This window comes from Pygocentrus nattereri, chromosome 18 (assembly GCF_015220715.1).
Source record: "Pygocentrus nattereri isolate fPygNat1 chromosome 18, fPygNat1.pri, whole genome shotgun sequence".
Taxonomy (NCBI): domain Eukaryota; kingdom Metazoa; phylum Chordata; class Actinopteri; order Characiformes; family Serrasalmidae; genus Pygocentrus; species Pygocentrus nattereri.
This window is the reverse complement of record NC_051228.1, coordinates 39098876-39122074: the sequence shown is the minus strand read 5'-3', so window position 1 is coordinate 39122074 and position 23199 is coordinate 39098876. Positions and strand designations below refer to the sequence as shown.

Here is a 23199-nt window from a genome sequence, read left to right as displayed (position 1 = left end):
ATGTTTATTATCATCTTAACATAATCACTTGTTCACAAGAACTGCTTACGTCTGTTTTCAGGTAGACTTTTAACAGTAATTCTGGTTATATCCAGAAATGGTTCAAGGTCTCATGAGGCCTTTGGCACAAGTGTCCTTGGAGGCCCCAAACACTGGAAATAATACAAATAAAAAAAAAAAAAAACCTTAGTATTTTATAGACTCGCACATATTTCTGTGCACTTTGAAAAGCAGAAGTAAAAATTATACTGTAAACGAAATAACCCTTTCTTTTAAAACTCTCCATGAAAGACGCTGAGTCTCTGGTCTTCTTGCTAACTTACAAATCTCTCCATGCTCCAGCAAAAGCTCCTGAACCCTCACTGCCCTGCCCAAACACTCAGGTCCTCAGACTCAGGTCGTCTAGTTGTCCCAAAACGTAGACTGGCCGCAGTCGGAGACGGACCTTTCAGCGTTATGGCCCCCAAACCATGGAAGTCATTGCCACGGTCTCTTTTTTCAGCACTTTCACTCTTCTCCTTCCTGTTAAGCGATTATTATAATAAAATGATTTAATTTAATCAAAGCGCAACAGCCCTTACCTGCACAGATATACTAGCTGGTACATATTCCAGATGCATTCGAGCTACTCGTTCATCTACACTAGACTGTCCCCAGTCTTCGACGTCTTTCTTGCCAGTTTTGGCTTTGAACTCTAAACTTGAATTATTTCTGTTGAGACTGTAAATGTAATGAGTTTCTGTACTTTAGTATTTTTGGTGTATCTGTACTGAAGTTTCTCTGTTCTGGACTTTTTCCTTTCACTCCACTACATTTCAGAGTCTAATATCCGACTTTTTCCTCCTACATTCTGAGAAATCTGTCGTTCCTTTTGGTTTCTGTGTGTATAAAAACGTAACATGTCAAAACGAAAGAAGCGCAAAGCCAGAGCACCAATCAGGGCCCAGCGGTCACTTTGTTTAGAGCTGGTTTTGACCTGTTGGTCATACCGACCCAGTGCAGCACGCGGTTCAACGTCAGCGCAGCAGCGTAAAACTTTGGGAGAGTCTGTTCAACATAAATGATGAACTAACCTAACTTTGTGTAAATAGAGCTCAATATAGAAATATGTCCACATATGCAGTCGAGACTGACGCGGCTTTTTTCTGAATTTCTACAAACACCATTTCATTTTATAGTAAATGAGTTTGGGCTGGTTTATGTTTATGAACAGACGCCTACAGATCAACATAGTAAAGGAGCTCATCTGTGATCCTGAGTTTAAAGCCAGTTTTTATTCAACTTAAACTTGGAACTAAGTTGTAAATAAATCTGAAACTGAAACTTTGCTTGTGTGTAAAAAGTGATTTCAGAGCCACTCGGTTCTCCCTGATGGAAACTGTTTACCTTCAGTGTTTTGTGCTTCTGATCATTTTAATAGACGTCAGCGTCACTAATTAATGACGTTCTATTAAAAGACTGGTTTACCAAGAGAGACGCTGGAGGACTTTCACCTGAAATGAGTTCATGAAGCCAGTCTGGTTATAAAAATGATAACAGGACCAGATCAGAGCCAGAATTCCTCTTTTAGTACTTTTACTTTATACTTAAGTACATTTGAAGGGAAATACTTTAGTACTTTTACTCAAGTGGAGGTCTAAAGGGAGGAACTTCTACTTTTACTGGAGGGATATTTTACCTTGGGGGGTCTCGACTTTAACTCAGGTACATGGGTTGGGCACTTCGTCCACCGCTGGTTACCTCACACCACCCATAATGGGCAGGGGCTGATGTAAACTCAGTCATGAATAGGTTACTGTGTCTCTGAGATGAATCCACACATTCCACGCTGGGGTCATTTTGCCCGGATCACATAACAAGACACTGTTGGGTAATGTTAGCAAACATTCCCTGGCTGGGCCCTCGGGGACGTAGAGGTTCTTGCACCAGTGTAACGATCGCTGGTTGTAAAGGTGTTGGGTTATGAGGTGCGCTCCATTAAGCCGGGATGACATTTTATAGCTTATTGTGTTCTACTTTGTTGTTTCTAGCAGAAATCGAAGAGCTGCGCTCCAGGCGTCGGATAACCGTTTGCAGGGAAGGGGCCACGGGGAACAGAGGCAGTGCCTGAGTTACTGTTCTCCCAACCAGTGTTGCTTCACTCCATCTGGCAGGCCCAGGAAGTGATGTCACCTGCCTAAGCCCCACCCTCCCTTCACCTGAACCGAGGGAAGGGCCAGACACCAGCCTGTCTGAACAGAAAGGAGAAAACAAGGAAGGACACAGGTGTGTGACTTTCTTTTTCTGTTCTGTGTGAATCGGTCAACAGGACACGTAATCTGACAGCCTTAAAGATGGATGTTCAAGAGAACTCCCCAGGGGTCATGGGGTCACTGAAAACGTTTGACTCGTCCGAGTTCGGGAGCTGGGAGAAGATAGGCTCCGGCGGATTTGGACAAGTGTACAAAGTACGGCATGTGCAGTGGAAAACATGGCTGGCCATTAAGTGTCCTCCCAGCCTTCACGTCGATGACAAGTGAGTGGCTCTCCTTTTCTGTCCTTTCTGTGCCTTTGGTGGTTTCCGCTGTGACTCGGATCTCCTCGGTTGTTGTGTGTGGGGGAGAGAGGGAGGAGAGGGAGGAGGGAGGCTTGGCGTGTGTGTGATAACCTCCGTTTTCTGAAGGGCGAAGTTTGTTTTAGTGATATGGAGGCTATAACTAGGCTAGACTAGCTGGTTCTCAGGGAAGTGGACTGTTTTGTAACAGCAATACACACACACACACACACACACACACACACACACACACACACACATACACACACACACACGTTTGTCTTATCAAACAAAAAAGATGAATTTATGTTTTAAAGGTTGGTGTTTACTTGCTGCAGTCAACTCAGAGTGACTCCTCATTCACTTTGGCTTTTCAGATTGATTCAGACAACTACACACACCCACACACACACGTACACACACACACACACACACACACACACGTACACACACACACACACACCCACACACACACGTACCCACACACACACCCACACGCATGTGTATGTGTGTGTGTGTTATATTTAATTGCTCAGAAACCCAAACATTTTGGAATAAATCCAGGGTATTGATTTGGTATGTCAGTGTGCTTGTTTATAAGCCTCTGTTCGGAGAAGCTCAGTATGATTTGTAGTGATCCTCTGATATTCGGCTCAAAGACTAATTCACTCAAAGCAGGTTGTGCTATTCAATACATGCATGCAGTGGCTGGGAGCGCTGAGGTGACATCAAGGAACAAATCTCTATTTATTCTGATGTTATATAGTTTTTGTTGGCTGAGATCAATAATTTAAAACAGTTTTCTGATCTATGTATCCAAACATTATATATGCATGCGGCGCACGACTATATCAGATTCATGTTGGTATTTCTTTTGTAATGCTAGTCCAGGATCCAGGAAGGAGATTATACACACACACACACACACACACACACACATATATATATATATATATATATATATATATATATATATATATATATATATATATATATATATATATATATATATATGTGTATGTGTATGTGCGTGTGTGTGTGTGTGTGTGTGTGTGTGTGTGTGTGTGTGTGTGTGTGTATACGGGGGATATATATTTATGGGGGAAAAATTCCGGTTCCATTGACTTACATTAAAAGTAAAGTATATTATTTTTTCCTTCTCCTATAATGTGATATATATATATATATATATATATATATATATATATATATATATATATATATATATATATATATATATATATATATATATATATATATATAAAGGATTTATTTAATTATAGGTATTTACATAGTCAAATTTATAGGCTTATAGACTTGATGACTTAATGTTGATGTCACCTTCCCAGCCCCCTTTTGTGAGTGTAATGTAATGCCTGGAGGCATTTATATGCACCCCCACTACACACACACACACACACGCACACGCACACACGTACACACACACACTCAGGCTTTCTCATGCACACTGAGGCTACTCCCAAAAACCATACACTGTCCTCTTTATGGCCTGTAAAGCGCCTGCGTTGGCTCTGTTGAGAGGGCTTTTCAGGGCTGGTGGTTTTTAACCCTTACACAGCACTTTGGCATGCATGCAGATTGTATAGTCACCCCTACTGCATGGTATGGTCATCGAACCGAGGTCAGCTTAGCATGCAGATTGGACAGCTGGTCCATTTCTGGATTTTTATTCTTCACTTTTTTAATTTCAGTATTTGACCTTAAAGGTCCCTTCGGTGAGAAGGAGAGCGCTGCAGATGCCGACATGCCAGTATTACATGTTAATGTGTGTGGAATCTGTTCTGCTGTGTTCAGAAACGCGTGGACACCTGTGCGAGAACTCCGGACTCAGCCTTATTCATCCAGGTCTTATTCAGGAATGACTGCGTGAGCAGCTGGATGCGTTCAGTCCGTGTCTGCAGCTGCTCGTCACTGCTTATTCAGGCTGGTGGTAGAGTGTGTTTGAACCTCGGAGGTTTAAGGCTGGATATTTTATTTTACTGTGGTCAGATCTTCTGTTTATATCGCTCTCGTTTTCAGTGCTATACAGTGAATGACTCAGCGTCATCCGTCATAAGTAGAGAAGAAAAGCCTTTTTATTGTGTTAAATGGGGTTTTATTCCGGTTTATGTGTGGCACTATAATGTGTTTTGGATTTAAACTCTTCGTTCATTACTTGGGGAGCAAATCTGTGATCGCACCAAACGTCTGATTCTCTAGGTAATGATTCACTTTAGAAAATGATTCACTTTAGGAAACGATTCAGCATGAAATTAGAAATTTAATATTACAAATGGGTACAGATCCGAATTATTTATAAAAATACACTAAAGACTTTAATGGTATTGTACTTTTTTTATTTGTTTGATGGAAAATTTTGCATTTTGAAACATTTTTGTAGCCACATAATATATTGAATATATTATTGATTATAATCAATTAACATTGATTTTGCAATGTTAGTTGATCAATGTTATCAATGCACTTTTTTTTTTTAAATTATTTTATTCTGTATAGCTCCAAATATAGTTTCGGCAGAGTGTCCATAACAGAAATTGCTCAAATCTTCCAAAACAAAAGACGTAAAAGTCGCTAAAGTAAATTCTGTAGAAATTCCCTCCTGTCATTGATTCAGTCAGTCAATCAATCAATTACTCAAGCCAGCCATCGATCTGTCCGCTGACCTGTGTTTAGATGTGGAGCCCATTCAGGGTGATTTTCATTTACAATATAGCCTAATATGACAATATAGAACATAGAGGGCTTGAAAGATTGATTTAGTAAACGACCACAAAACTATCAAAACGGAACTATTAATTAATAATATTAAGTAAACAAATAAAAGTAAGAGTAACAATAAAAGTAAATAGATGAAATTATAGCTGCACAACTACAGTAATAAAACGACTGATAACAAATCAAACCGCCCGATTTAAACAGCCAGTTAAAATGATAAAGTAAAATAAATAATGAAATCAAACAAAACAAAAACGAACAAAGAACTGAACTCGAATAACACAAACACTGAATTTAGCATATTGTGAAAACATGAGATAAAGATAAACATGACCTGGACAAACATTGTAGCACATTTTACATTTTATGTTTTATTTTCAGTACTTTAAACAAATATAAACTACAATATAACTAAATATAAACTAAATGACTTGTTTCAAATGAACAACCTTCTCTGTAAAGAATGCGTTTTAACTCATTTTAACTTAAAATCAGCAAAATATATCATTTTTCCAGAGTGGTTAGACTTCTGCGTATGCTTGTATGTGTAGTGGAATCTGTTTATATCAGTAGCTTCACTTCCATTATAGCACCTTAAGGTGTAGCTCTCAGAGAAAGCGTAACATTGGCGTAGAGCCAGCGAGGGGGCGGTCGAACCGCGTCCAAATATCAGAGGGCTGACAAATTATTCCCAGGAGTTTTCAGTATATCACTGTGTGGGATTGGAGCTTCCGGTGTGCCTCTGTGTTTCCCATCCCTGCATCAGAGATGCAGGTGGACTGGTCAGAGCAGTTTGGACCAGTAAGCGCTCATGACGCATACATTGTTTAAAAGGAACGATAACATTGGTCTGGCGTGTTAAATATATTTCAGAGTGTTTACTTGAATAAATATAATGAATTCATAAAGAAGTAATATAATAAATAAACATTTGTTAGAAAACCTAAACAATCATATCGGTTCTTTTGTTCTGTTAGATAATCTAATAATTTATGTATCATGTAAACGCAGCAATCACTTCGTTTACCGTGAAGAGCAGAATAAACGGCTTAAACAAGTTTTTGTTCAACTTGATATTCGCTGATCTGCTGAATTTGCTCTGATAAACATTCAGTAAATGAAGCGGCAGGTCTAGTCAGAGACAGAGAACGTGTAGAGAGGAGACGTCCCGCTCTGTAACGTCTTACGGGTTTCTCAAACGCTAGGGGGCGCTGCCGAGCGAGTCCAAAATGAATGGGTTAAAGCAGGCCTGCTTTTGATATAACGAGGGAAATAGGAAGTGGCCAGGCTCCTCATGAAGAGGCTGTGCTTTAGCTAACGTCGTTATCACAGTGCGGCACATCAAACAAGAAAAAAGTGCAGCGTGCTGGCTGGCGGGTCACTTCTAACACACTTTTAAACAGAAGCCAGGGGCCAATCAAAATCTGTCCACGGGCTATATTTGGCCCTGGGCTGGACTTTGGACACCACTGGTGTAGAGGCCACATGCATATCGCTGCTGACAGACGAAACCCTGTATCTCCATTTTTGACGTTTTTCTGGTTTTGGCGTAATTTAAAAACACCTGTTACTCTTTACACAGTGTGTGAATTTAATGAAGAGTGGACCGAGAGGAACCACCCAAAATGACTTGTAAAAAATTCTGGTTCCATTGACTTGCATTAAAAGCGAGGTGTGTTTTTTCCTTCTCCTGTAAAGTCACCGTTTTGGAGTATACAACGTTTTGTTCTGACAGCACCGACATGCAGAGCATAAGCTACTGTCCACATACCACAGAGTAATAGTGGATAATGATGATAACTGTCGGACAGACGTTTGTGTCCCACCTGGAGTCGAGTGGTCTGCTTGTTTATTTACCTGCAGCCACATAAACATCTTATCAACCCTGTACTGACTAAGCGTTTGAGCAGAAAGGTGAAAGTATTAAAGAGCTTCATTGTCTGTGTGAGATACAAATCAGGAAGGCGGCGTGTTTGTCATTACTTGAGCCGCGGATATGCCGGTGTGGTGGCGTCATCATAAGCTATAAGCAGCACGAAGACGCGTACATGAATTTACACAGGGGTTAAAAAGTTAAAGATCAGCGCTTGGTGTCCACGAAGAGGAACGCCGGCCTGTTGCTGGCCGGTCAGGGCATCGGTGCATGGCATCTGCACGCTGCTCTAATTGGCCCTCTCCCTGTAAACAAGCCATAAACTCAAAAGCAGGCTTTGTCCTCCGTGGCTCTGCCTGCCTGGGGTTTGTGGAGCCTGTGGAGTCGAGGAACCGGTTGCACCGGACCAGGTTTTTTTCTCTCTCCCTCCTTTTAACAGGAGCTTTTGTCTGATTCTAAGGGATTGAAGAGGGAGATTAAACAAGTGGAGAACACCTCTGTCCACCTCTCTTCCTCCCTTTTCCTGTTCACCCTCTCCTCCTCCCTGCTTTTTTCCACTTCACCACCCCCTGTTTGCCAGCCCCCCCAAAGATTCATGCACCTATGTCACTTTAAAAAAGGTCAGGTTTCCTTTTTGGTCTTAAGTAGGGCTTTTTAGGGGTTTACTGTGGGAAGGAAGAATGAAGGCCTACTTGAGATGCATTGGAATAGCTCTATAAAGGAGTCTATGACATCACTAATAAGGGTTATAGCAGCGTCTCTGTCTTTATAAACAGCTTCCTGCGTCGTTCGCTGTGAATTCTAGCCGCCTGTGCCACGTCCTTTCACATATACACTCATAGACACATCGCTGTTGTCAGATCAAAACCTCGTATCTCCAGAATAGTGACTTTACAGGAGAAGAAAAAACCCACTTCACTTTTAATGTAAGTCAATGGAACCAGAATTTTTTACAAGTCATTTTGGGTCATTTCTTTCGGTCAGTTCATCATGACGTGAAGCACAACGAGCAATTTCAAAAACAGAATAACGACTAGAAAGGAGATACAGGGTTTTGTTCCGACAGCAGCGATGTGTGTATATACAGACCACTATGAAGTCCCATGAAATAGGCACATCAAAGGGTTATCATGTCACACCACCATGTTCCTAAAGAACCCTCAAGATATGAGGACCAAGTGCTTTTCCTGTAGAAATGGGCAGTTATGGGATGGCAAACTCATGAAAAGTGTCCAGTGGGTTATATAAAAACAACCATAAGTTCAATAAAAAGGCAAATCAGAGTGTCATCATATCAGATCCCCATATTCCCAAAGAACTTTGTATCATGGACACTTGAAAGACATATTATCATCTTGAATCCTCAAAATGGTGTCAGGAGAAGGATAAAACATTCGTAACTTTTAACGTCTGTTAATGTCCTAAAATTTTATTCCTCCTCATTTTGAAGCATTTCTGTTGCTCTGCTCGTCCTGGAATTTTCACACAATGAAACTTTTGTCCCTGGCCATGTGTTATAAATGATTATCCATCCATCTATCCATCCATCCATCCATCCATCATCTTCCACTTCTCCGGGGTTCGGGTCGCGGGGGCAGCATCTTAAGCAATGAGGCCCAGACCTCCCTTTCCCCAGCCACTTCCACCAGCTCTCCGGGGGGATTCCAAGGCGCTCCCAGGCCAGCTGGGTGATATGGATGGATAATCATTTATAACATATGACCAGGGACAAAAGTTTCATTGTGTGAAGAAAAAAAAAAAAAATACAAAAATACAAAAGTGGAATTTCAGTGTAGTACATAAACACATCACTGCTGTCGGAAGAAAACCTCACGTCATTTTTTGACATAATTTGAAAATGCGTGTTGTTTTTTACATTGTGTGTAAGTTTCATGATGACTGGACCAAAAGAAACGGCCCAGAATGACTTGGAGAAAATTCTGGTTCCATTGACTTCCATTAAAAGTAGAGTTTTGTTCCGACAACGGCGATACATTGTGTCATTGCTGCCATATAAAAATTGGCAGTGCGGCGTTGTTTTTATGCCATTTCAAAGCAACAACTTGTGCGCACATTTGATGAGTGGTCCAATAGAAATGGTCAAAAATGAGGGCAATAAAAGACACAACTGGACATTAAAGTTAAGTGTTTTTGACCTCTTGTAAAGTTACAGTTTCAGAGACAAGGTTTTAATACAGCAATGACAATATGTGACACATGTAATACACACAGGAACATTAAACCAGAGCTGGGCAGAACGTGACGGCCGAATACCCAAGACACGGGTCTAGACGTATGAAGTAATCTGTTCTGCTGCAGAACCTGAAAGTACAACACTGCAAATGCCTTTAGAATTAATCTTGATATGATTGCAATATTTATTAAAGTTCACTTTCTTCCTCACTGTTGAGGTTTCCATGATTATTTAAATGAAGTTTCTACAGAACCCAACCCCAACACCACCCCCCCCCCCCCCCACCCCCCATAGCACCACCCACGGCCACATAAATCGTGCAACCGGCCAATCGTCAGTAAATGACATGCACTCGTGCGTCCAGTGTAACACTGATGGAAAGCTTATCATGTGTGAACATGTCCACGACTGCAGCGATTCGGCCCGATCATCCCTCAGAAGTGCTGAGTAACTGAGGTGAACGCCTGGCTCATCACACTGATTTATCAGTCCACTCAGTCTCTTGCAGAAACCTCAGTGTTTGTAAAGGAGCAGTTTGTCGAGTTACTCTTTAGGGTCTGATGAGTGTGTTTCTTACATGCAGAGCTGATTTTAAAATAGATAATAAACAATTAAATAATTGATGCTGTTTCTTTGAAAGATTGCATTTTTTTTTGTAAGTATTAAAATGTTCACCTAAAAAATTTAAAGGTGACTGAATTCTGAATCCTGCCTTTTTAAAATGTAACAATACAGATGCTTCATTATGTTCCCTACATGTACACAACGTATTACACGTACAGAAATTATGGCACACAAACTGATATGAGCTGAACAAAACCTCGTATCTCAGAAGTGGCAACTTCACAGGAGAATTTTAGTTTTTTTATTGCCCTCATTTTTGACCATTTCTATTGGACCATTCATCACAAAGTGTGCGCACAAGTTGTTGCCTTGAAACGGCATGAACATAATGCCACATTGCCAATTTTTATATGACAGTGATGACACAATGTGTTGCTGTTGTCAGAACAAAACCTTGTATCTCCAAACTGGTGACTTTACAGGAGAAGGAAAAAACCTACTCTACTTTTAATGCAAGTCAATGGAACCAGAATTTTCCCCAAGTCATTTTGGGCCGTTTCTTTTTGTCCATTCATCATGAAATTTACACACAATGTAAAGGCCAGCATACGTTTCTAAATCATGTCAGAAACTGAAAAACTAAGTGTAAAAAATAAGTGAAGCTGATTTTGGTTGGGCTCTTATTGGTGTATACATGCCTCGCGATTTCCGAGGCTGCGTACTCTAAATGTATTAATTCTTCTTGGTGCACGTCGTATGTCTGTCCTGCATCTGCATGTGATTATCAAGAAACGGCTGCCGCAGAATGTAAATATGGTCTGTTTACTAAAGCAGCAGACGTGGGAAAGAGTGTCTGACCTTTTTAAAGGTCACTTTAGTGTTCGTATGTAATCCACGATGATATGCGCGTGGAATTCACTGCAGCAAAGACCAGCAGCCTTCGTGTTAAGCCAGCTTTGGTTTGAGGCGTCTCCCTTCAGCTCCCTTTGGGAAGTTGGTCCCCGTTTAAGAGCTCTCATTAACCGAACGCTGATAATGGCCATCATGCAAAGTGCTGCGCAGGCCGACTGAGAACAAGATACCCGCCTGCTCCGGAATGCCATTGGAGCCAGTATTACAGACTCAGCCATGACGGGCATGCTGTAAGCCGTTGTTTGCATTACTACCTCATAACTTTATCAGAACAATGCAGTTGTTTACTGATTTACCAACATTAGGCCAGGCATATCTGGCATTCAAATCATTTCATCCTTTCCGTGCGTGCCTTTCTAAGCTCGGCCAATCGGAACGTTTCCACTGTTGACTTTCCTTTCCCTGAAGTTGCCGTAGTCATGGTTTAATTCAAAACTGAGTGATGTAAGACACTAAATGAGATGAGGTTATAGACTGTTTGAGTCGAGCTCATTGAATGCCATGGTTATCTATAGCGTACATATTTACGTTCTGCTCTTCTGATGGTGAACGCTGACGTTTTGCCTCGTTTTGTCAGGAGTACAATCAACATTTCAGAGTTTTTAGAACCATCTGTCTCTGTGTTCACACACTGTGGAATTAGACCTCCGCATTTAACCCATCCATGCAGTGAAACACACACTAGTGAACACACACACTAGGGGGCAGTGAGCACACTTGCCCGGAGCGGTGGGCAGCCCTATCCACAGCACCCAGGGGTTAGGTGTCTTGCTCAAGGGCACTTCAGTGGCAAGGTTGGTTCCCTGACCTCCAGTCCACGACTGCCCAAATGGTACAGGATGCAAAGAGTCAACACCCAAATTTATCTTAATGTTTTCCCAAGACTCCTGAATTTCACACACGCCTGTGTTGTTTGTAGTTGTTCGTCCGATTATCCTGTGGTACCAACTGAATTACTTCAGTACTACTGAGTACCAAAAAACTGCAAGTCATTCAGGTACAAATTTCAGTACCTTAGTATTCGGCCTTGTCTGTGAACCATCAGGCCTGCTGGTTCCAAAATGTAGACTGGTGATTAGATCGCTGTGGTCAGTAAATACACCCGCCTCCGTCACCGCCCACTCTTTTCTGTTGTAAGCAGCCACCAAAGGATCAATCGGGATTGAAGTCAAGATATTGGCATAAGAAGCTGTGACCGACACCCAGCACTTCCTCTGAGACACAATTTATAGTTTGGAAATGACCTTTTTAGCTTATAGGACACATTTAGGGGTTCATGAGATATTGTTTAGGTTAATCTGTATCCCTAAGAATATCCCTGTTCATGTGCGTTAATTGGCTAAGCATTTAATTGATGTTTGTTTTCCTTCTTTGTCCGGTTCTCAGGGAACGTGCCGAGCTCCTCGAAGAGGCCAACAAGATGGAGGCGGCGAAGTTCCGCTATATTCTCCCTGTGTACGGGATCTGCAGTGATCCGCAGGGCCTGGTGATGGAGTACATGGAGACGGGCTCTCTTGAGGCACTACTGGCCGCTGAGCCGCTGCCGTGGGAGCTGCGCTTCCGCATCATCCACGAAACAGCAGTGGGCATGAACTTCCTGCATTGCATGAACCCACCACTCCTGCACCTGGACCTGAAACCCGCCAACATCCTGCTGGACGCTCACTACCATGTCAAAGTGAGTTTAACTCTTTAAAGTACCATCCAAGCTCAGATGGACCTAAAGCTGCGTTCACATCACAGGCCTCGCTGCTCATATCTGGTCTCTCTGGCTCGATGGTTCTGACTCATTTAGGTCAGTGACTCAAATCTGTCATTAATCTGATGATCCGGCTCCTGAACTGACCCTCATGAGCTCCTCCTACTCAGTGACGTCACGTGACTGAATCACTGCATCATCAGCACAAACTAACGAGCAGAACGAGCTTCGCTGAGAAGATCATTAACTCTGATCAGCTCTCGGCTTCATTATTAGAGCCAGACGGAGGAGAAAAAGGTGAGATGAGCTGCTTTTCCACCGTTTACAGGCTTTAACGTCTGTTCGGCGCTGTTGCCATGGTAACGCTGAATGATGCCACAGCGCAGTAGAAAAAAAAGACCAGGGATCCCGATCTGAGCGTCACACTAAGGGCACATGGCCACGAGTCGGATACGTATCTGATCTAGGACCACATATGGCTGTGTTCACATTTCCATGCTGAAGTGGGACAAACCCGATGTTTTGCCCTAATGTGACTCAGATCTGATGTCTTCGAATCCGACCTGAGCCACTTTCATAGAGTTACTGATCTTCTCAGCGAAGCTCGTTCTGCTCTTTAGTTTGTGCTGATGATGCAGTGATTCAGTCACGTGACTTTACAAGCTCATGAGGGTCATTTCAGGCCGGTTCCTTCACATTAATGACAGATTTGAGTCTCTTACGAGGCTCAGGCCAGATTTGAGAAGATCAGATCAGCCCTGAAAACATCAGATCTGAGTCACCTTTGCACAAAAAAAACGGATTTGTGCCGCTTCAGCCTGGAAATGTGAACGCAGCCTAAGTGTATCTGACAGGAGCTCAGAGAAATCCATATACTATGCAGCCATGTCTTTGAGAGTGTGTAGAACCTTTACACTTTGTGGTTCTTTTACAAGGTTGCTCACACATGCACACCTGAAGAGGTTCTTTAAAGATTCATTTGTTCCAAAGCTTAGAGAAAATAAAAAGCTCATGGTCACAGTCATGTGATTTTTGGTGATGGTTAATTGTCGTATAATTAATTCCGATTAGCAATTGAATTGGCTTTTCTTTTGTCTGTCAAGATAGTGTGCAAGATGTTTTCTGTGATAACCTGCATGGAGCAAGCTAGCTGCATCCAAAACCTCATATTTGCATGATCATTCCTTCTTGGAAATGTGTAGTACTTTCCAAGCCACAAGGAGCGTGAATGGCTGCAAGTTTTTTCATGGCATTTACCTTCCTTTTCCATGAAGTTCCCTGAGGGCAGAAATGCTTTCCCAGCCTTTATCCCGTCCGTGCCCGTTCTCCCTATGGATGAGTAAGCACGGGATGGGAGGATGGGTGGGAAAGCATTCCCCTGGATTCAAAAGGCTGGATGTAAATACGTGGCGCGGACTCGTCTCAACAGGCCGGTGCTAAGCAGCCTTAATGCACGGCAGGCACACACCTGCACACGTCCATACACACTCAGACGCAGGGCCTTCCCATTTCACGGGGGCGGCCCGAGGGCACGGCAGCACGCAACCCGCCCTCCTAGAAACAGTGGCGTGCCTTAAGTCTGGTACACAAAATAACACCACTCATTTCTGTGCAGTTGCATTGGAGGATTAATGAGGCTCTGGTGTTTGGGTGGAGGCGAGGCTTAGGGGCAGGGGGAAGGGAGAGGTTCGAGTGTGTTTTGGTCACGAATGCAGGCCGGTTAGGTTAAGGTCACCGCACAGGGAGTCTTGAACTTGCGCCCTTGTGTTGACCGGTTCTCCTTTTAGATCTCAGTATTTTGTACACTGTAAGTCAGGCGTGCAGTTTTAGACCGTGCAAGTCAAGCTCAGTGGATTCTGTGGTTATCTAAAGGTTCCTAAGGGATTTTTGGCTTCAACGTACATTTCTAGATCAGGGAGCTGTTTTTTTTTCCTCTGCGTAATTAAATGCTTAAGAAGTAAACAAAGTCAATCAGAGTGGTTTGACGAGAAATGCTCCATTCTAAAGAGACTTACTGAGTCAGAACTGTTCACAGAGGTTGTGATGGGAACCGAACATCTGAAGAGTTTAATGCTTAATCACAGGAAGCTGCATACATGTAATATATATATATATATAATTATATTATAATTCCACAAGATGCCTGAGACATTGATTTACGATATGTTTGCACTAAACTTTTGTCTCAAACAGAGGTGGAGAGGTCCTTGCAGGCTGTGAGGCAGAAACAGCACCCAAAGAAAACTTTTTTCAGATTTATCTCCATTTTATCATCAGCAGCATTACATATAATGACTAATGGCCTGGTTCTGGATAACAGATATCCAGGCACATGCATAAAAGGAGTTGAAGACATTGCGAACTCTTTATTTCTGCTGAAATCTGAGACAGTCAATTTCTCTACACTGTTAGAAATAAAGGTTCTGTGCTGGTACATAAAGCTTCATCAAGGTACAAACAGTGTAGATGTTCCTCAAAGCTCCAGCAGTGGTTCTAAGGTCTGATTGTGGACCTTAAATCAGGTTCTCCAGGTGAAAAGTTGGTATTTGTTCCTTTTCATAACCGAATGTTTTAAACCAGAGCAGTAGAGTAAAAGCCTGGAGGCGAGGCGAGGCGGGGTGTGTGGAGTCAGTCCAGCTTAGAACACATCATCTCAGTGGATTATGGTTCAGTTATGTTCCCTGACTGAAGGCGCTGAGATGGAGCCTTGAGGGTTCCCCAGTGACAGGAGGGGGACCGACTCAGTGACCGATTAGTACCTTTATTTCTGAGAGTGTACAGATGCACCATTTCATATCAAACCACTTGAATAAGTGGCTAAATTAAAAGCCGAGCTTTTGAAAAACCTGTGGATTCTTCTCTGAACCAAAGTGGTGCTTTTATGGCATCGTTCCAGAAAACCTTAATTTTTTGGTCTGCTGATGTTTGCAGTGCTGATTTGTCAGAATCAGATCCTTTCATTTGAGATAAGACTGCTCATCTTCTTTAAGGACTAATGGGTGGAGATGAAGAGTAGCAGAAGGGAGAGGATGCATGGTGTAAGGTCACTGCAGAGTAAACCCTGAATTGACTTCCTTGTGTTGGCCGTTTCTCCATGTAGATCTCGGACTTTGGCCTGGCCAGGTGGAACGGCTTTGCTCGGAACGACGACATCAGTCGAGATGGGTTCTGCGGTACAATCGCCTACCTCCCCCCTGAGAGGATCATCGAGAAGGACCGCGTCTCTGACACCAAGCACGATGTGTACAGGTCAGCTGTCATTGCTCGGCCGTATTAACCATGCCGCACTGTGCGAATATCGGTCCTGGGTCACACCACCACACGATTCCTCTACGATCGCATGCCGATTGAGCTCCTATATCATGGCCTGAACATAACCTGAAGTAAGATCAATGTGCTATTCTGTGTTCTTAGATCTGTGCCATTAACCTTCGGCCTGCTTTTGTTTCCTTCACATAGCTTTTCGATCGTTATCTGGGGAATTCTCACACAGAAGAAGCCCTATCAAGGTAAGATTCCATGCAGTGATGGAATGTCTCAAGCTTCCGACTCATTTCCTCGTGTTATTGACTCGATGTTAGTCACATTTTTTTAATTCTACAGCTGTTGCAGGACACTTAAATCTTAATATTAACCTATTATGAATCATATGAATAGCAAGTGTCTCGCTGTTGAAGAGCTTGGCTGTTCCGAGGCAGGTAATCTGAGGCAGACTAGTGGGTGGGTCTTTTTCCCCCTCTGACTTATCAGATATCGCACTAATGGTTTAGGCACTTTGCTAGAACAGGCACTTTGCTTGTTGGCTGTGGTGAGTGGGATCAGTGGGACAGTGGTCAGACCGTCTGTTCTCAGGGAATCGACCTGATCTACCAGCAGTAAATGTTGAAATAGCTGGAGTCTGTGTTTGTTCTGTGTCACTGGTTGGCACATGAGACGCTTGTGAGAACAAAAGTCTCCTGGAAAGGAAGCAGTTATATTTTCCAGTGTTGCTGCAGGGACTTGGGCGTATAAAGAACGTCTTTAAATGTTCAGAAATCTCCGTTTCCATGGCTCAATTCAGAGCAGCTAATCTGCCATTGTTGGTTTTTTTCTTGGCTGGTCTAGTCGCATGTATGAACTTCGCCACGCAGGCCAGCGCTGTATCAAATGCATATCATCTGTCTGACACCCTCACTGACACTGAAACCCTCAAAACAAGCAACTTTGTTCCATTTGCGAACACTTCAGTCGATATGACCGTGTTTCAGAGCAAGTCACAGCAGCCGCCTGAAAGCTTCTCCCTTGTTTACTCTGCTTTGGCTCATAGGGGAGAACAATATTCTGCACATCATGGTGAAGGTGGTGAAGGGGGTGCGTCCGGAGCTGAGCGCCGTGCCCCGCAGTCGACCTCAGGCATGCTCCGGGTTCATGGCCCTCATGCAGAAGTGCTGGAACGCATCTCCAGATGCCAGGCCTAGCTTTCAGGGTAAATATCAATCAATCAATCAACCTTCATTTAGTCTCGGAGAACACTGAGGGCGCCCCTCATTTACAGTGTTGCCAGTCAGTACAGAGTAAGTGGAGTGATAACGTGTAAGAACGGATAAAAGTAAATTTAATAAATGAAGACTCAGGTCTCAGATCAGGTAAGTATAAAAAGTGAAACATTAATCATAAAAAAAAACATAAAAATATAATAATAAAACAAAATAATAAAACAAATTAAAGATGTAAAGGTTAATAAAATCAAGTTAAAATAATACGAGGAAGATAAGATAAAAAAATACTAATAAAAATTCATTAAAATGGTGATATATAATAATAATATATATATGGAATAATAATGTCACACGTCACTCAACCTAATCACGCTGTGCGCTCTCTTCTTCTTAGAGAATGAGTCATGACAGATGTTTCCCAAAGGAGGAGTTTAGCCAAACTTTACCCCAAATGCAGTCAGAACGTGTTTGGTGTGTGACGTTTGCTTTTTTAGATGCAAAGCGGACTTAAAGCTCACTCACTCTTGTTTAGCAGGCTGTAAAATCGTCACAAGGGGGCGCTATAAGCGCTCAGGGTGGTGCTTCGCATCAGTGATGCTGTTTAGTTATGAAGCTAATGTAGATAACAAGCAAACCTCTGGGGAAGATGTTCGGAAACTTTTTATTTATTTATTTTTTGCTTTTGGGGAGAGTCTTTTGAAAAGAACATGAAAAAAATGCCAAATTACAATTATCAATTAGCACCGCAACGATGCTAAGGACAGTTCTATTGTGGGCCTGTTCAGGTGCTTTACTTTCAATGCTCGTATACTTTTATGTCCTTACACACAAATACATAAATAATAAAAATACATAAACGCCTATTTACATACATATACACAAACCTCTTTTTCTGATCTTTGCTCCTCTTATGGTAAGCATGGTATGGTAATACCATCCAAATCAATATTCCTTTTAAAGAAAGAGGTAAAACTTAATAGTAATAAGAAAAATAATAATAATAATAATAATAAATAAAACAAATAAATCAATAAAATAAAGGAATATGTAAAGGCAGGAAAGAAGGAAAAAAAAGATGTTCACACTTTTAAGAGGAGAGTCGGTTATTAAGATTAAGTTTAAGTGACTCTTATTAGTCCCACATCGGGGAAATTTCACCTCCACATTTAATCCATCCATGCACCACATACACACTAGAGAACACACACACTAGGGGGCAGTGAGCACACTTGCCCAGAGCGGTGGGCAGCCCTATCCACAGCGCCCAGGGAGCAGTCGGGGGTTAGGTGTCTTGCTCAAGGGCTCTGGGGATCGAACCGGGCTGGTTCCCTAACCTCCAGCCCACGACTGCCCCCACGTCGACAGAATAACTGTCCAACCTCTCTGCACTGAAAACCACTGTTGTACCTTTAAGGGAACATTTACAGTGTTTCTACCTTGATGGACGAAAAATGTACCTTCACAGAGCCTTGGTTACTAACAGTGGACGGACTTCTTCTGTTCGGTGTTTTACTTTTGATTTCTGTGAATATATAACACCTCTTTTTGTTTCCTGCAGAAATTACATCTGAGGCTGAGGAGTTATGCTCCAAGCCCCATGATGAGTCCAGAGTGTCTGTGTCTGAGCCGGACTGCTCCCCCTGCCCAGCTCCACCACCAGAACAGGTAACAGAGACATACTTGACCACAACACAGTCCAGTGTCTATTAGAAGCTTAGTTACAAGTCCTTCTCATGTTCTAAACCACCCGTTTTTGTCCCGATGGTTCCTAATCTCACCTTTCGTTCTGCTTTCTCTCGTCGTTCTCATCTTTCTTCCATAACTTGCTGACCTCCTGAACATAATGTACTGCCATTGTGCAACATGCGAGTATTTAGGCATGACTGACTGTCACAGTGGAGCCCAGCCATTGGGCAACCGTGTGGCATTTTTTTGTTGTGCTCTGGAGTCCAGGTGACAACATCCCTCTTAGTTAGAGAATGCAACTAGGCAGGATTGTTTGCCCAGCATGTAAAATTTCCCACTATTTCCTGTATGAGTAGAACACGTTGTGTTAAGACTGGCCGTCTATTAACAGGCGCATGAATAAACTGTCCTTGCAGGGTAACTTAATGATAGCGATCAGTAAAACCCAAACCCAGTTTTTTTGGTTAAGCTGCATTTGAACAGTGAAAATGCCCATAAGCACAGTTTTGTTTTATTTGTGATAGACACCGAAACGCTGAGTATCAGTTTGTTTTGTCTTTTTTCCCGTAGACTAAGGAGCAGAAGCCAGTGAGGCCGAAGTCAGCCATGCTGCCTGAGAAGGACTACAGCCTCTCTGAGCTGCTGAGTCAGATTGACTCTGGAATCTCCCGCAGCTTTGACCGCGTCAAAGAAGACTGCCTGGAGAGTAAAGACAACACGAGCAAGAGACTGTCAGGGATTTCCTCTGTGGACTCGGCCTTCTCCTCCCAGGGCTCCATTACGCTTTCCTTTGAGAGGGAAAACTCGGGCAACGGTGAGAGAATACAAGCTTTAAACACTGTGTCCACTCACTGTCCACTCTATTAGATGCTCCTACCTCGTCGGTCCACCTTGTAGATGTAAAGTCAGAGACGACAGCTCATCTGCTGCTGCACAGTCTGTGTTGGTCATCCTCTAGTCCTTCATCAGTGGTCACAGGAAGCTGCCCGTGACACTGAGGTGTACCTCTTAGGTACAACTAATAGTTACATCAAACATTACCTGCTCTGTGAGGGTCCATGGGGGTCCTGACCACTGAAGAACAGGGTAACAGAGTATCAGAGAAACAGATGGACTACAGTCTGTAACTGTGGAACTACAGAGTGCAGCTATACGGTCAGTGGAGCTGATAAAGTGGACAGTGAGCTGAATGTTACGCCTGACCGGTGTATTTAATATATTTGTATAAGACAAAAAATAGATAATTTACGTAGATCTTCAAAAAAACATGTTGTCTACCAAGTTTTGGCTAGAAGCTCTTTTTGAATATTCTTTCAGCATGCTCACAAATCACCAGATTCATCCGCTCGAGGAAGGGGGGATGTTAAAGTCCACCAGAAAGATCCCCAAATCCACCAATGTTACATAATACAGCTTTTAAATGAAATAACACTTCATAGTAACAATTTAGAAAAAGGGGTCATTGGAAATGTAGCCTCTAATGATATGACCGGCCACTTTATTAGGTACATATTTATTGCTAGTAAAAGGCTGGACCCCCTTTTGCCTTCAGAACTGTCTTAATTCTTCGTGTCAGACTTTCAACAAGGTGTTGGAAACGTTCCTCAGAGATTCTGGTTGGTTATTTGAGTTCCTGTTGTCTTTCTATCATCTGGAACCAGTCTGCCCATTCTCCTCTGACCTCTCACATCAACAAGGCATTTTCGTCCACACAACTGACCGCTCACTGGATATTTCCTCTTTTTCGGACCGTTCTCTGTGAACCCTAGAGATGGTTGAGCGTGAAAATCCCAGCAGATCAGCAGTTTCTGAAATACTCAGACCAGCCCGTCTGGCACCAACAACCACGCCACGTTCAAAGCCCCTTAAATCCCCTTTCTTCCCCGTTCTGATGCTCGGTCTGCACTTCAGCAAGTCGTCTTGACCACCTCTACACGCCTAAATGCAGTGAGCTGCGGCCGTGTGATTGGCTGATTAGCTATTTGTGTTAACAAGCAACTGAACCGGTGTACCTAATAAAGTGGCCTGTGAGTGTAGCTCCTGGTTTGTGTTTCATGTAATGCATGTGAAATATTTAGTGATCATGTACGCATCTTAATTTTGTTGTGTTCAGTGAGGTATTGCCTTTATGTAGTTTCTGGACCCCTAATTCTGTATGTCTTGCTGTTTTCGTGCTGCTTAGAGTCAAGCGAACTGCAGAAAAAGAAGCTATGCGACGCCATCCGCACCGAAGACATCGCCAAACTGATGAAGATCCTCCAGCCGCAGGATGTAGACCTTCTTCTAGAAGGTGGCAGCAGTCTACTCCACTATGCTGTGAGCCTGGCCAACGAGGAAGCGGTCAAGTTCTTGTTGCTGAACAACTGCAGTGCGAACCTGCCCGACTCCCGCGGGGCCACGCCCCTCCACCTGGCCATAGAGAAGCGGCTGAAGAGTGTGGCTGAGATCCTGCTGAGTCGCAAAAGCACCAACGTGAACTCCAAGGATGAGGACCAGTACACACCGCTACACTTTGCGGCTCAGAACGGTGACGAGGCGCTCACCCGGCTACTCCTCGACCGCGGCGCAACCATGAATGAGGCGGATGCTCAGGGGCGCACCCCTATACATGTGGCCTGCCACCACGGACGGGAGAACGTGGTGCGTGTGCTGCTGAGCCGTGGTGCTGACGCACATGCCAGGGGCAAGGATGAGTGGACGGCACTGCACCTGGCCGCATGGCAAGGTCACCTGGGCATCGTGAAGCTGTTGGTCAAGCAGGCTGGCGTGGACGTGGATGGGCGGACGTCAGACGGGCGAGCTCCACTGCACCTGGCCTCGCAGAGGGGACAGTACAGGGTGGCCCGCGTTCTGGTGGAGCTGGGGGCTGACGTGCGGCTAACGTCTGCTGGCCTGAACACGCCACTCCACGTCGCTGCTGAAACTGGCCACACCAGCACATCTCGGCTACTCCTCAAACACGGTGCTGACCTCCAGAGCCGCACAGCCCAGGGTTTCACGCCCCTGCACCTGGCCGCCCGGAGCGGTCACCTGGCCACCCTCAGGATGTTGCTAGAGGAGGGCGCCGACCCACATGACACCGACCACATCATGCGCACACCCTGCCATCTGGCGGCAGAGGGCGGGCACTGCCAGGTCATGGAGGAGCTGCTGCGGAGGTGGCCAGAGGCGGCGGCCACACAGGATGAGAGCGGATTCACGCCGCTCCACCTGGCCGTACGTGGTGGATACACGGACGCCATCTGCCTGCTGCTGAGCCACGGCGCTGACAGTGCCCCACCGACCCCCAGAGGCTCTGTGTCTGAGCCGACCACAGAGATGCCTGGAACACTCCGCAGGAAAGTGGTCATTCTAAAACTCGCCGAGCAGGAGGACAGCAAGCCGACACAGGACTCCACATCATCACTGTGCACGGCTGCTCACTGCTGAGAAACGCTGGGACAGTGATCTGACTGTATAGTGACTCTCTCTCATTCTGTCTCCCCTTCTGAAAGATCCCGTCTCTGCCGTAAGACCAGCTTGTCTCGCCAAAAGAAAAAGAACTGCCTGGAAGGAATACTCGGATTTCTCTGCCACATCTGTACCACCTGCCCAATGGCTTCTACTATAAGGTTGTTTTTCTGCTCAAGAACATGGAAATGACTGTTTCTGGTAATCATTCATACATACAGCAACAGCAGATAGAGATAAGGCTTTAAAACACTGGAGTATCCCTTTAACATTAACGTTGAACGTCTTTAAAAAGCCACTTTAAACCATTTCTATATGTGAAGTGTTCACATATAAAGGCAACTCGCATTTTCATGGTAAAAATAGAAAGAAAAAAATGCTGCAAGGCTTTTCTTGTGTCGGTGACGGCGTGCTGATCACGGACTATGAACAGCACACACGGGAGAAATGAGGGATTTCACTGTCCATCTCTGGTTTGTGTATATAATGTAATTATACGGTTGTCGACATCATAATATAGTTACCTCTCATATGTTATTATTGGGCTTTGGGCTCTTAAAGACTTCCAACAGCAATGAATGGCAAAAGGCCCGTGTATATAAAAATCCAACTGTAAATAGATACCTCAGAAAATATGCCTATTATTGCTTTGACCTCCTCAGCATATTCATTATTTGCTCCTGTTTTTTATATGATGTATGATTTTATATGTTTGTCCAATGAATATTACCATGCCATATTTTCTTGTTCCTTTATTGGCAGATCAGACAAGTGATTCATACAGCCTCCAGGCAAACATCCTCCATTTTAAAGAAATGTCTCTGTGCGGAGCTCTAAAATTCCTGGCTGTCAGAAAAGCAAGGCCTTTAGTTAATGTTCAGGTCAGTCTCTCAGCACCTGCAGCATCAGCCCATAACTGATATACTGGCAGTATTTCAAGGCTATTCCAAATCCAGGAGGTTAATTATACCGTTAAAACGAGCTTCGATGCATTATGACAGACAGGAGCGTGTTTAGAACCGCTTGGCTCACTCCATGGGAACGGGGCCTGGGGGGAATCACAGGTTGTGTTTG

At 43.6% G+C, this 23199-nt stretch overlaps 1 protein-coding gene across 1 annotated transcript; it reads left to right on the top strand.

The window, feature by feature from the left end:
- The first annotated feature begins 2211 nt into the window (after window positions 1-2211).
- On the top strand, window positions 2212-23199 carry ripk4 (receptor-interacting serine-threonine kinase 4). The gene is made up of 8 exons (XM_037547351.1): window positions 2212-2515; window positions 12199-12490; window positions 15612-15760; window positions 15971-16020; window positions 16818-16976; window positions 18548-18654; window positions 19246-19489; window positions 20858-23199. The coding sequence occupies exons 1-8, from the start codon at window positions 2334-2336 to the stop codon at window positions 22102-22104; spliced, it is 2430 nt and encodes an 809-aa protein (XP_037403248.1). The 5' UTR covers window positions 2212-2333; the 3' UTR covers window positions 22105-23199.